General features: G+C 36.5%; 2 protein-coding genes across 5 annotated transcripts; both read right to left on the bottom strand.

The window, feature by feature from the left end:
* LOC18774759 (uncharacterized hydrolase YugF) lies at positions 1,240–6,148 on the bottom strand. Of its 2 annotated transcripts, XM_020567475.1 has the most exons (8): positions 5,541–6,148; positions 4,574–4,666; positions 3,812–4,023; positions 3,090–3,234; positions 2,935–3,007; positions 2,386–2,532; positions 2,145–2,270; positions 1,240–1,714 (listed from the first exon to the last, which is right to left on the bottom strand). In XM_020567475.1, exons 1-8 carry the CDS (start codon positions 5,795–5,797, stop codon positions 1,625–1,627), a joined length of 1,143 nt encoding a protein of 380 aa, XP_020423064.1. In that variant the 5' UTR covers positions 5,798–6,148; the 3' UTR covers positions 1,240–1,624. The 2 variants fall into 2 exon arrangements, with proteins under 2 accessions (XP_020423064.1, XP_020423063.1); XM_020567474.1 differs by having other exon boundaries at positions 1,610–2,270.
* LOC18773549 (phosphatidylinositol N-acetylglucosaminyltransferase subunit A) lies at positions 6,246–10,562 on the bottom strand. 3 transcript variants are annotated; one of them, XM_020567471.1, is made up of 9 exons: positions 10,336–10,559; positions 9,890–10,026; positions 8,858–9,430; positions 8,384–8,538; positions 7,869–7,959; positions 7,604–7,720; positions 7,405–7,508; positions 6,791–6,881; positions 6,246–6,705 (listed from the first exon to the last, which is right to left on the bottom strand). In XM_020567471.1, the coding sequence occupies exons 2-9, from the start codon at positions 10,007–10,009 to the stop codon at positions 6,610–6,612; spliced, it is 1,347 nt and encodes a 448-aa protein (XP_020423060.1). In that variant the 5' UTR covers positions 10,010–10,026; positions 10,336–10,559; the 3' UTR covers positions 6,246–6,609. The 3 variants fall into 3 exon arrangements, 2 of the variants coding, with proteins under 2 accessions (XP_020423060.1, XP_020423061.1); XM_020567472.1 differs by lacking the exon at positions 10,336–10,559 and having other exon boundaries at positions 8,858–9,141; positions 9,257–9,430; positions 9,890–10,019; XR_002272356.1 differs by lacking the exon at positions 6,246–6,705 and having other exon boundaries at positions 7,606–7,720; positions 10,336–10,562.

The following is a 12,014-nucleotide window of genomic DNA, read 5'->3' as shown; positions in this document are numbered from 1 at the left end:
TATCCAGATATTTTATCTTATTCAAACGAGAGTGATATGAAAGTAAAATTTGAACTCTTTTTGGCCTAGACAAGTTCCATTACTCAGAAATAGAACATTACAAAAGACTTGAACAGAACATTAACTTGAACTCTTTGATGTAAATGTGAGGTTGAAAACTATAGCACACTCCCACATATAGCTCCCTAGATTGAAAGACTAACTATCAATATTTTAGCATATTCGATCAATTCAATGATGCAGACATCACCATCCATGATTTAATTAAGATAGGCATGATTAAATCAAAATGGGGTTCAAGGTTCAAGCGTGCATCATAGATGATGATGATATGCAGTCACCTTGGGGCCCACCACGGGTTAATTGAAATAGATCTCATGCTTTAGTATGATGCCTGAGCCTGACTAATCATGTTAAGTGCCTTTGGGCTTTGGCAGGTTACCTATAAAGAAATAAAAAATAATGAAATGGTAGGAACCACAAGGCACCCAAAAGTATAATATAAGAAAAAGAAAATATAGTGTCTAGATTGACCTTTTCTTAGGCGCATTGCTTTGTAAATAATCATGATTTTGGAACCAGTAAAAGTTAATAAATAGTGAGGAAAAAACAAACCCGATTTTGAAAACGGTCACCATTAAATTTACCAGACACACAATAAAAACAAGCTAAACGGGACAATGAACTTGTTGGTGAAATGTCTCTCTGGTTTGTCACTGTTCCATTTAATTATGAAGCCATTGCTGACTTTTTGGCTTTTAAAATCCTTGATAATAATCTGCTACAGATTGACAAAAAGTCTGCATCTTAGTTTTTCCATCTGTGCCATGCCAGTGCCATCATGGGAAAATTTCATTGAGTCAGCAGTAAAAAGCAAGCAAAAAAGACAAGGGTCAATCTTCCTGCTTATGTACAAGATCTCATCATTATGTATTTAAACCAAATTATTGATGTAATGAGTGTAGTAGGCATTAATTATTCTGTCTTATGCATCCCTGAGTTCAAAACAGTTTGATTAACAACTGCAGCCCCACATGAATGCATACATATGAGAGACCATTTGAACCAAAATGATAAACATGTCACGACCCAATATGTCATGCTTTTACAGGACAAAAACAGTAAAATCAATTAACTAAGCACCATTTGCATTCTAAACATGATTTCAACTCTCAAGTGTTCAAATCATCATTGTCAACAATGTATTGGAAATAAGATGACGTACCATAGCAATATATGAGACAAGATCAATACGTATATACGACGTATATATCCTTCAATGTGATTGTAAAACATATACAAAGTATTCCTCAATGTGAAGCTGATACATCACTAACTAAAGAGGTCTTACACAGTCATAATATGTGATTACAAAGAGCAAAACCTAATAGAAACTTGGTATTCCTGGTAAAAGGGAAAGAGTAGAGTATAAAACTAGTTATGGTGCCATTCCAAGTACTCGTAACATTCTATTCAGATGCCACACGATGACGCCATCAATAGAACATCAAAAGCATCTGCAATACTGTTTGTAAGCCGCTGCTTCTGGGGCATAAGTATTAAGTTTTGACTAGCAATGGCCTTTGCTGCACAAAGAAACTGCAACAAACTGACATGCCACGGATCAGGTAGCCGTGGAAATGCTGGCTGAGAGTGCAGCATGGCGTGCCACAAATGACTCGACCAGTGGATTCACTAGGTCGGGTGCTTCATCCTTCAGGATCAGGAACATTAACAAGTTATGAATCAGCTTTCGTTGTCAGTGGGAAAGTTATCAGAATTCATACTAATTATATCTGCTCATGGTTGGGCGCTAGCACTTCTTTTCCCTATTTATACATTTGATCTAATCTTTCATCCCCAAGACAACAGAAACCAGTTTCTCCGAGCCAGATTTTAGCATGTGCTACAAAAGCACATATACATCCATACATCTTTTCAAACATTTAAAAAAACTCCAATAGCCGTCATGTTCACAAACCTTTCTGAGAGCTAAATTATTACCATTCTGCTCCAAGGCAGCTCTTAAATACCTACTCTGGTGCTTATATATACAGACAAATTATAACCTGAGTGTTTGTAGCGCTGTGTGTGTGTGTGTGTGTGTGTGTGAGAGAGAGAGAGAGAGAGAGAGAGAGAGAGACCTGAGGGCAGTGGCCGACATTAGGAAGAACAACGAAGTCTTCTACAGAAACGAATTTCCCATAGGCACGTCCAAGTTCAATGGGCTCCCATGGATCCTTCTCACCCCATCCTATCAAAACAGGGCACTGTACAGAGAAGAAAAATTAAAAACTTGAAGCTACTTGATGCATTAGTAATAGTAAATTTGACTGGTGTGAGTGGTTAGTAAGGATACTGTAATCAGTTTACTGGGACACTAACCTTCACTTGAGGCAATAGTTCCTCAGGAAGGGGGCTACCTGAGTAACAAATGAACTCCAGAAATACATCTACAGCACCGGGCTCAAGTCCTGGAAGAAGGATTTTTTGAACTAGTTCCTCTGTTACCTGGGAGGTGTCATGGTAGCACTGAAATGCAATTATTCGTATCAGTAAACCTAAACAAAGAAACAAAACGGAAGAGTGCAAGTGTTCACGAGTTTTTTAGGTTCTATAAAAACAAGATAATTTGGATATAACAGCTTAACAAACACACACCACCATAGGCAACCACAACGACATTCAAGCTAGATTCCCACTTAGAGTGAATATGTACATATCATAGCTGAAGTGTCTGTTATACCAATTAAGATCCAGAAAGACTTATGTGGATGAATCGAAAAGATTCCAAAATTTAACTATTTGCAAAAAAATCATTTTCGTAATTTGTACTATGCTATGAATCTATCTTTGCTAATCAGATAATGTTGGTTTATATACTTCAATATTAGCAGCTTATCAAAAAATAAATATGTCGATATCGTAAAATACCTGGCAAAGGATATTCCTCACAGACTCTGGTGTGGCAACAATTTTGAAAAAATATTTGCCCACATCAGTATTTCTGCCACAACATCATGACTTGAACTCTATGTTTATACTAACGAACTCTAACATGACAAACAAACTATTTAATCCAGCTTTACCTCAGTAAGTTCTGAAATGATCTAATCAATGGTCTTCCGTACCAAGGCTGCTTTTTAATATGAAGCATACGAAGAGAAATATTTAAGAGCATTACGCCCTTACATAACTGTGGCTCCATAACTGCTGCCTGAAGACCAACAAGTCCAGTGTGAAGACCCAAAAAAACTCATAAGGGTATGTCTCTGTTGATGTCATTCAAAGAAATAGTTTCTAAAGAACAAAGATTCCATTTAGTAATAAGCACAGAATCATATAGAAGTATTGCATCAACATTGTAGATTATGGCTTATCACTGTGGGAAATATTGATATCTGAATGTAAACCCAGCGTATTAGAAGATGGTACGCAAGAAAGCAAGGGCAGTATATTTTACCAAAATATTTCTTTCATAAGTTTATTGCAGCATAAGTAACCAAAAAATGAACTTTAATGGTGACCCCCTTTGGATCCAAGACTTCACTATCTTTCCATATACGCATCTGAATGCATAATATATTAATATGTTATTTATTGTTAAGGCATGTCTAACCAACACATGATGGAAAGCATAATATCTTATCACAGGATCTTTTCACAGCCTCACAGGTGCCATTAGATCAACAAAGACAGCATAAATTATATGTATTTTTTTTTTCTTGATCATTTTCATTTATCACTAGCCAGAACTAGTTAAGCATAAAAACTTACAACTCATACCAAAAGGAGAGAGAGAGATGGTCACCTCCGATAGAGTTGCATATAAAGAATGCTTCATCCTTGACCACATCAATACAAAAGTCATTTAGCTGGGTGCCCCATGTCTCAAATGTATAAAAGGAACTTTCCCCAAATTGACGAGGATTTGGTTTGTCTGAGTACCCATAACCAATAAGATCAATTGAGTATACCCTATGTGATTTTGCAAGAACTGGAATATTTTTCCTCCAATGGTCACTGTAAAGAAAAACAAGTGTGTCATAGGTACTGACCTTGACAAGTTAAGCATGGAATGAAAGAGATCATACAACAAAACTCTGAAACATATGGCAAAGTGTGAAACTTGCAAATAGTCTGGGAACATTTAAAATGCAAGTTATGCATGAAAACTCAAAAATTGTGGGGAATACAAAGCCCAAAAAGAAGCTTTAGCTTCTAGATTGCACCAAAACCCAGAAAGATTAGACTTTGGTCTGTTCATGGGTCCTTATCTTAAGCACTAACAACAGTTTCAGCAGCTAGATCTGACTTATTAAATCTAATTAGCAAGGACTTAACTCTGTCACAACTATCTACAAGATAAGTAAGCAACAAACTTAAAAGTGCAAAACCTTACATAAGTAAATTTAATTTTCAAATTTAATGAAGTTCATACCATGCGTACTAAGAAAAATGGATATGTCTCATGCCTGTGTGTAAAACATGACTGTATATAGCAATTTGCGCATGTAATACCTATAGCAATTAGTTGTCTGCTTATGAGAAGTAATGTGTGCATGATGTAGACCTGTTTGCTCCAAAACCATGAATTAATACCAATGCCGGGCCACTGTTGCCAGCATGCTGATAGCGGATAGAATAACCCCTCCAGTTCCATATACTACAACACACAAAAGAAAAATGACACTAGAAAGTAAGAAAGACAATCATTAATTTAAACCCACTGTCAGCCAAAAAATATGCCAAATACTTATATCAATTACAATTAACATAAAATAAAGAATCAATGATACAATAGCAACTGAAAATAGAAACACTCTTTCAGGCAACAAGCAACATGAGTATCCAAATTATTCTCATTAGCTGATCACTAAAACTATATTGGTTCATATATTAAGTGGGAATCAAAAGCACATGAGCAACTCCCAATCCATGTCTCAGTTGAAATCAGGAGATTCCAAATAAAGTGGAAATTGGAGTGTCTGTAGAAAGATGGCAAGATGTAGTCTTTATGAGACTTCCAACTTGAGGTTCTCATCCAAATTTTCATTTCCCCCTCTCTTGGTTAGTCCATATTAGCTCCCTTTACCACAGTTGGACTTAGTTTTCGGGGCTCATGCGATGTTTTATGATTCAGCTATCCTCTGTCGCATCTTTTTTCACTTCACACCACTATGCCAATTTTTCCACAACTATGCATTGTATGATCCATGGAGTATAAAGCTAAATTAGAGTCTAACCTTGTAGAAAATTTAATAAAAACAGCTTACTCACTAAATTTCATATGAAGGGCAGCATAGCTAACTTAAAGACATAAAATTTGATCCCCAAAGTCCCGTTTGGTTCCCGAGAAACCAGAGGAAAGTTCTTTATATACATCTCTTGAAAGAAAAACCCAGAACCGGATATGAAGGACTTCACAGTTGCTTCAAGAATTCCTACTTTCTAAAACCAAACAGAAACTTAGAACAATGCAAAACTCTAAACCAATATAAAGGATTATTAGAGCATGAGAGGAACTGAAAGCATGGTACCTGCTTTGAACTTGGACCTCAGGCGCATTGTTGTTCGCAGTGGCTTCTGGACTAGGAAAGCTGCCCAAACCAATTTGACCACTCAAAGAAGAAAATAAGATAAACCCATTTGATTCAAACCCAGAAAACTTAGACATCCTACGAGGCATCTTAACTTGATGAAGGTTTTCCTTGCTGAAAGTTATGTTTCTCTGAGAGGACAAAAATGGAAAATCCAATTTTGACACAGACAGAGCGGGAGAGGTAGTGCTTGCCATGGCTTCGATACGAGGGACAGAGAGAGAGACAGAGAGAGCAATGGACTGATGAAGTGTCAAGTGTGATGTACAAAGCTCACATGGCGGCCATAGATGAACGTTCAACCAACGGTTAGAGGTCAGCCTGTTTCATGTTTAGTGTTTAGGCTTGCTCCACGTACCCAACTTGTCAATTGCCATGTACGTTTTGGATTTTGCTATGCATCCTCTTTATCTTCTTTTGGCCAGACACAAGTTTGTAGGCCCTGCATTTTGCGTTTGCATTGCATCCTCTCTTTACTAAGGTTAAGGTTGAATTTTTAAGGACAGAACGTGACCTCATGAGGCTTTCAAAGTACATGCTCCAGTGGAATCTCTGCCCTAAGGAAAACAAAATATAACCAAGAGGCTTCGACCTTCAAGAATCATAGGAAACTGGATGTGAAATAAACTGGAAGGATCATTTTCGTTTTTCTGAAAGAAGGGCGATAATATATTATTGAAATAGGATGAGTAATTAGTACAAAAATCGGGCTATGTCGTCACCAACACCTAGGCCAAAATTTTACTAGGTAATTCTAAACAATTGAAAGAAAGTAGCCAATCTGGCCAAATTCCGGCCAAAATTTGTTCCAAAGTTGCCATGCAGGCAACAGACAAGCATCTTTCAGTCTTCTTGACAAAATCTTCACTACATACAGGACTAATTTGATACTACCAACCAAGTGAAAACAACATAAAAAAGAGATCAGGTCAATCCATTTCATCCTCTTTTTAAGGTCCATCTATTTCATGCTGTAAATGAAGGGAACAATTCCAATTTTTAAATGCAATCATCTCAAGCTTTGGTTCTCATTGTCCTGCGAGATCCCTTCATCTTGATCATGGGATAGAACGAAATCGGGCACTTCTTCAATATCCTCTGCAGGCTAATGGACAATGAAAGTAATATAATTAAAAAGGGAAAACAAATTAAAGTGGAAACCCAAAGAACATGCACAGAAAGTTTACAACCTTCCATAGTTGCAACAGGTGCCACAACAGAAAGTCAATGATCATAACCAAGCAAAAAAGCTTTCCCGCCCAAGCTCCACATGAGAGGTATCTACAATAAACAAATTAAGCAATTAGCAACCCTGAAATTGCTCCTGACATATTTATGCAATCTCAAAACATCAAGATAAATAAATAATGAAATTAAATTCAAAATCCATCACTGCCTCCTAATCAAGTTCTTGACGTCCAATTCAAGCAGCTTAACTAAAATTCACTGTGACACAGTTTCTACCAAACAAATACACAAGCGCTCCCTCTCCACTCCATCTTGCAATCATTAATAAGCTAACGGATCAAGAGATACAACAGTTAGCCTTTGAACTGAAAAAACAACCACCTGCGCATCCTTGTCTCCCTAAACTGTAAAGAAAAACTCATTATCATCCCCTCAAGCAAGACAAGATGAACAATGGTATTGCAGTCACTAACTCTGCTTTTACAGTTTTACCATTGATGTGATGAAGAGAATAGTTGGTTCACACTCTATGCTCAACAAATTTGTTTTAAGCACTCAGACTCATAACCACATCTGTACAAGCATGCAATTTAGACGTAAGTTTTGAGTAGCACACCGTGAGAGTCGTTGTAAAAGATTTTGATTTGAGCATTTCAGAGCACGATCATAAACAATTTCTGTCCGTTTCGCCACATCATGCCAATTGTACAGCTCCTTCATCTACAAACCAACAAAGAACCAAAGAAGCATATTTTAATCACTGTACAAGTAGTCAATGCGCCTAAAGACAACAATTTTTGAAAGAGTACACTCACACGATTGTGCATTTCTTGTGGGTCAATTTTGGGAAGTATAGATATTGCCTTCTTTATTGCTTGAACCATATCACTAGGATCTGGTTTTGCAAGTACAATCATGTCATCTGGTAGTACCTACGTACAGAAATGGGGTTAACTAAGTTCAAATGAATCTAACACAAATTCGACTCTACTAAGAGATGGAATTTATCCTAGCTTTAAGAAAGAAAGAAAAATACTAGTTTATTAACTATGTAGAGAAAAAAGATTTCAAAGTTCATACCTCCGGGACACCTCCTACACGTGTACTGACTGTTAATAATCCACAACTAGCAGCCTCTAAGATCGCTATGCAAAAAGCTTCTGTCAAAGAACTGCCAGAAGGGAAAAATCGTATCAAAAAAATTACAACAGAAGGTAACGTTTTTGACAGACATAGATGAAGTTGAATATATGTTGGTGCAAATTCATTCACATTTATATATTACTATAGTTGTGAACCTGTGATGCTTTCTCCATAGTTTCGACAGTTAGCTAGTCAGAAAAAGAAGTATGACTATGCTCCAATGTATCTGCAAGCAATTGCAACTCCTAATTTACTTATGTTTCAAATTGTATTGATAGTATCACCAGTATTAATAACGCCACTGTTTAACTTCAAACAATAAAGACAATTTGACCACCAGTTGTAGTAAACTACAAGATTCCCAACGATTTAATTTTTTTCGCCTGAGTTGGTGTAGCTACAAAAATTGTTCTTCAGATATTTAAAAAAGATAAAATGAAAGAAGATATTACCTGTTTAAGAATATATGGCCAGTAATTAGGACAGATCGTACTTGAGAGTGTTGCACGGCACCTAACATCTCAACTCGATCTTGAAGAGAATGTTTTTCCCTCATCTCTTCCAACCGCACACGTTTCGGTCCATCTCCTCCAACAATGAAACGAACCTTACCACATATTTCTGAATGAGATGATTGAATGCTAATTAACCATGTTAATAATTACATCCAATGATGTTATGCTCCAAACCACACTCAACATTTTCTTTATATCAAAAACATCCCCCTTAGGTTAGGCCTTCACACATCAAAATTGTTTTGCATGTAAGCTGACAAGTGATGAATATATGATCATCTCAATATACAATCACAGAATTATTGGCGCACACATTCAAGTCCTTTCCAATATTAAAATTCATTACACAGAATGAGCAAACATGATAAGAAGCATAATATTTTCATTGAATGCTATGTGAAAACAACTCACATTGGGGTATAAACGGCATACTTCTGGAATGACTTCAACGAGAAGATCTGCACCCTTTCGGTAAACCAATCTACTTATAACAACAATTACAATTTCATGACTACTCAGACGCTCTGGTGCGGGCTTGAACATAGCTGTGTCAACAGCATTAGGTATCACAAAGACCTTTTCTGGTGGCAAACCTGACCGTAGCACCGTGTTTTCCTTGCTTGTATGAGAAACACAAATGGCCTGACTTACTTCTGCCAATGTAAATTGCAACACCTTGTTCATGTGTATACTTCCCGCATCAGCAAAACCATAGAGTGAATGATCAGTAAATACGACCTTGTACCCCATTGTGCGTGCATGCATCAAAGCCTCATGGCAAAGAGTTGAGAAAGCTTGATGTCCATGTACCAGGGATATTTTCTCTCGAATAAGGATAGTCCTTACTATTGGAAGTGTCCCATAAAAGGTTGGAAAAGTATTCTGCATAAGAAACGGTTTCCATGGTACATAATACACTTTCAACCCGCCTGTCATATATCTCACCCCAGAACGATTGTTGTAGGCATGAGTCATTACCACCACCTGAACAATCAAACAATGAAAGTTCATCTAGTCAACAACTAATAGAACAAAGGAAGCTGATTTGTGCCACGAAATATTTTCATTTTTTTATATCTCAAAACATTTGGCAGCTCAGATGTTCCAATCATATTAAAACAACTACGAGTATGCAGCAATATATAATTTGGCACCCACCCCCATCTCTAGAGAAACTCCTCATTACACCTTAGCTATCACATCATTCAAGTCGTGTATCATGATAAAATTTCCATTACTCCAAAACAAAATGGTGGTTCATCTAATGCCCCCATTACCTAGATGGGGGCCTCAACATCCTTGTGATGGAAAAGCAATATGAGATCATACAAATAAATAAATCAGCAGTTTCATTGAACTATTGTTTTTCAGTTATATTAGATAAGTACATATACAAAAGCACACATGTTGAACCCAGAAAGTGGAAGAGACTGTATGTCTGACCTTGTGACCAAGCTTGAGAAGGCATTGTGAGAGATAATAGATGTGATTCTCCACACCACCAAAGTTGGGATAGAAAAAATCAGAGACCATGAGAATTCTATGCCTTTTCCACTCACCCATTTCTTTATTTCAATTGCCTGCAATTAAGTTCATTAAAAAAAAAACTCATCTTTATGAGAAAAAGGCCCTGCCGATTGTTATAAATTAACTATTTTTGTTACAATCAACTGTAATGAGACTTTAAACAATTCGAATCAACAACACTTGAAGCAATATGCAATGAACCGAACCCAGGATGAAGTCTATAACAACCTACATTGCATTAAAGTCGGAATTCAAATATATAAAAATCTGAGCTTTGATTGGAGATTAAATTAGATTTGTTGTAGCTCATGAGCCTAAACATAAAAAGTAATTGAGAGAGAGAACGAGAGAAATCAAATTACTTGAAATTACAGGGAAGCTGGTTTGGGGCTGAGGCCTTCGGTGAATTTGAATTTTGAAAAATGGCAAATCAAACTCGCAATCCTTAATTTGATACAGAAATTGGAATTGGGGGCGACGAGAGAGCGCATGGGTAAATATGAAAATTCAAATTTTAAAGCCAAAAGCGGCTTCCCAGTTAAGCACTTAAGCTTAAGCCAAATGTCAGCTTTGCATTACAGGAAACAACACGGCAATGTAAAAGAAAATTTTGTTTTAAGCCAGTTGAGGTGTAAAAGAATTTTAAAAATAGATTTTTTGTTTCCATTCTCCTCAGTTGTTTTCCCAAATAAAATACTAAAATGTTTATGCTTATCAAGCTATCAATTTGTAGATTATTTTTCATGTATAATTTATAACTTTTTTATTCAGAAAAGTTTAGGAAGGGAGAGGTTACCCCGACACCCAGGTTCAAGGTAAACCCCAGATCTTTTTGAATTTACAAAGGAAATTACATATTACCTACCAAACACGGAATTACTGACAATGGGACTCAAACACTGGTGGAGCAACAGTGCAGGGACCTTACCAACTAAACCAACCCGTGTTGGCTTATACTTTGTAACTTAAGAGCTTGCTTTGTAACCTATACAAATGTTTGATGGAGACACATTGTAATTGACATAGCTGAAAAGAAAACAAAAATTTCGCTGCAACTTGTGTTGGCATCAAGTACTTGAACAACAATCAAAATCTAGAAAATACAAAACTAATATTTTGGCAAATGTATTATTCTTGATAGTATAGCATAATCATAAGAATGTTGAATGTTTCATCAACTTTGATTTGATCTGAGTGGGATTCAAAATTGTATGTTGAGTTGTAAGAATGGTAGGTTACATATCCTGTTTTTAGTTATGTTTGACTTATTGAACAATCTCACTATATTTTGCCCAAAAAATTGAGAAAAATAAAATCCGACTGTGGGTTGTTGATTGGGGCCAAATATCCTCATTCATTTTCCCTTCCTTACAATTGCATATGTATGTACCATCTTGATTCTTGATTCTTGATGATGCTTTCTTTTCCATTATGGTTTATGCAAGTACATTACATTCAACAATTTTTATAGACACAGCCCATTTTGGAGCATGCTCCAAGTATTCTTGCATAACTTTTTTATATCCTCCTCCTTAAATGTATGAAATCAACACTTGTTTGCTGATTAGCCACCCACTAACCCATTATTAACTTACATATGCAATCCAAAAATAAGTGTTGAAAATCATCCCAAGTGTTTGGCAAATTTGTAGGGTTTATTGCATTAAAAATTCCATTGATTTCAAATCCCCAAATCCAGCAGTTCATTGCAGACTGCAGAGAAAGCCTCAGTTCTCTAACCTAGTACAAATAAATAATAATGACCCAATAAATTCAAGAAAAAGCAGTGCTTTCAAAAAAATCAGAGAGAGAGAGAGAGGGTGAGCTGATAGGCAGATGCGGAAAGGGAAGTATTATTTGGCAGCAAAAAGAGATTAGAAAGTTTGGTCTGTCTAACAAAATCTGACCTCTTTTATGTGGGTTAGAACGTTTGGTTGGTCCTTATTGGGTTTTACGTTTGCATCCGGTAATCTTCTCGCAGACAATACAAAATCTACCGGTCAATCCCAAACAAACAAACCCCTCCCATCCCAACTATAAG

Source organism: Prunus persica, chromosome G6 (assembly GCF_000346465.2).
Source record: "Prunus persica cultivar Lovell chromosome G6, Prunus_persica_NCBIv2, whole genome shotgun sequence".
Taxonomy (NCBI): domain Eukaryota; kingdom Viridiplantae; phylum Streptophyta; class Magnoliopsida; order Rosales; family Rosaceae; genus Prunus; species Prunus persica.
This window is presented reverse-complemented; position numbering and strand designations above follow the sequence as displayed.

Excerpts from the sequence above, each read along its gene's own strand:
- LOC18774759 (XM_020567474.1), bottom strand. The coding sequence starts at position 5,797 with ATGGCAAGCACTACCTCTCCCGCTCTGTCTGTGTCAAAATTGGATTTT. Across the intron at positions 4,024-4,573 it reads CATGGTTTTGGAGCAAACAG|TGACCATTGGAGGAAAAATA; the intron begins GTCTACATCATG and ends TTTTCTTTACAG. Across the intron at positions 2,533-2,934 it reads TGAGGAATATCCTTTGCCAG|TGCTACCATGACACCTCCCA; the intron begins GTATTTTACGAT and ends ATTGCATTTCAG.
- LOC18773549 (XM_020567471.1), bottom strand. The coding sequence starts at position 10,009 with ATGGGTGAGTGGAAAAGGCATAGAATTCTCATGGTCTCTGATTTTTTC. Across the intron at positions 7,960-8,383 it reads GGCCATATATTCTTAAACAG|TTCTTTGACAGAAGCTTTTT; the intron begins GTAATATCTTCT and ends CCCTTCTGGCAG. Across the intron at positions 7,509-7,603 it reads CACAAGAAATGCACAATCGT|ATGAAGGAGCTGTACAATTG; the intron begins GTGAGTGTACTC and ends GTTGGTTTGTAG.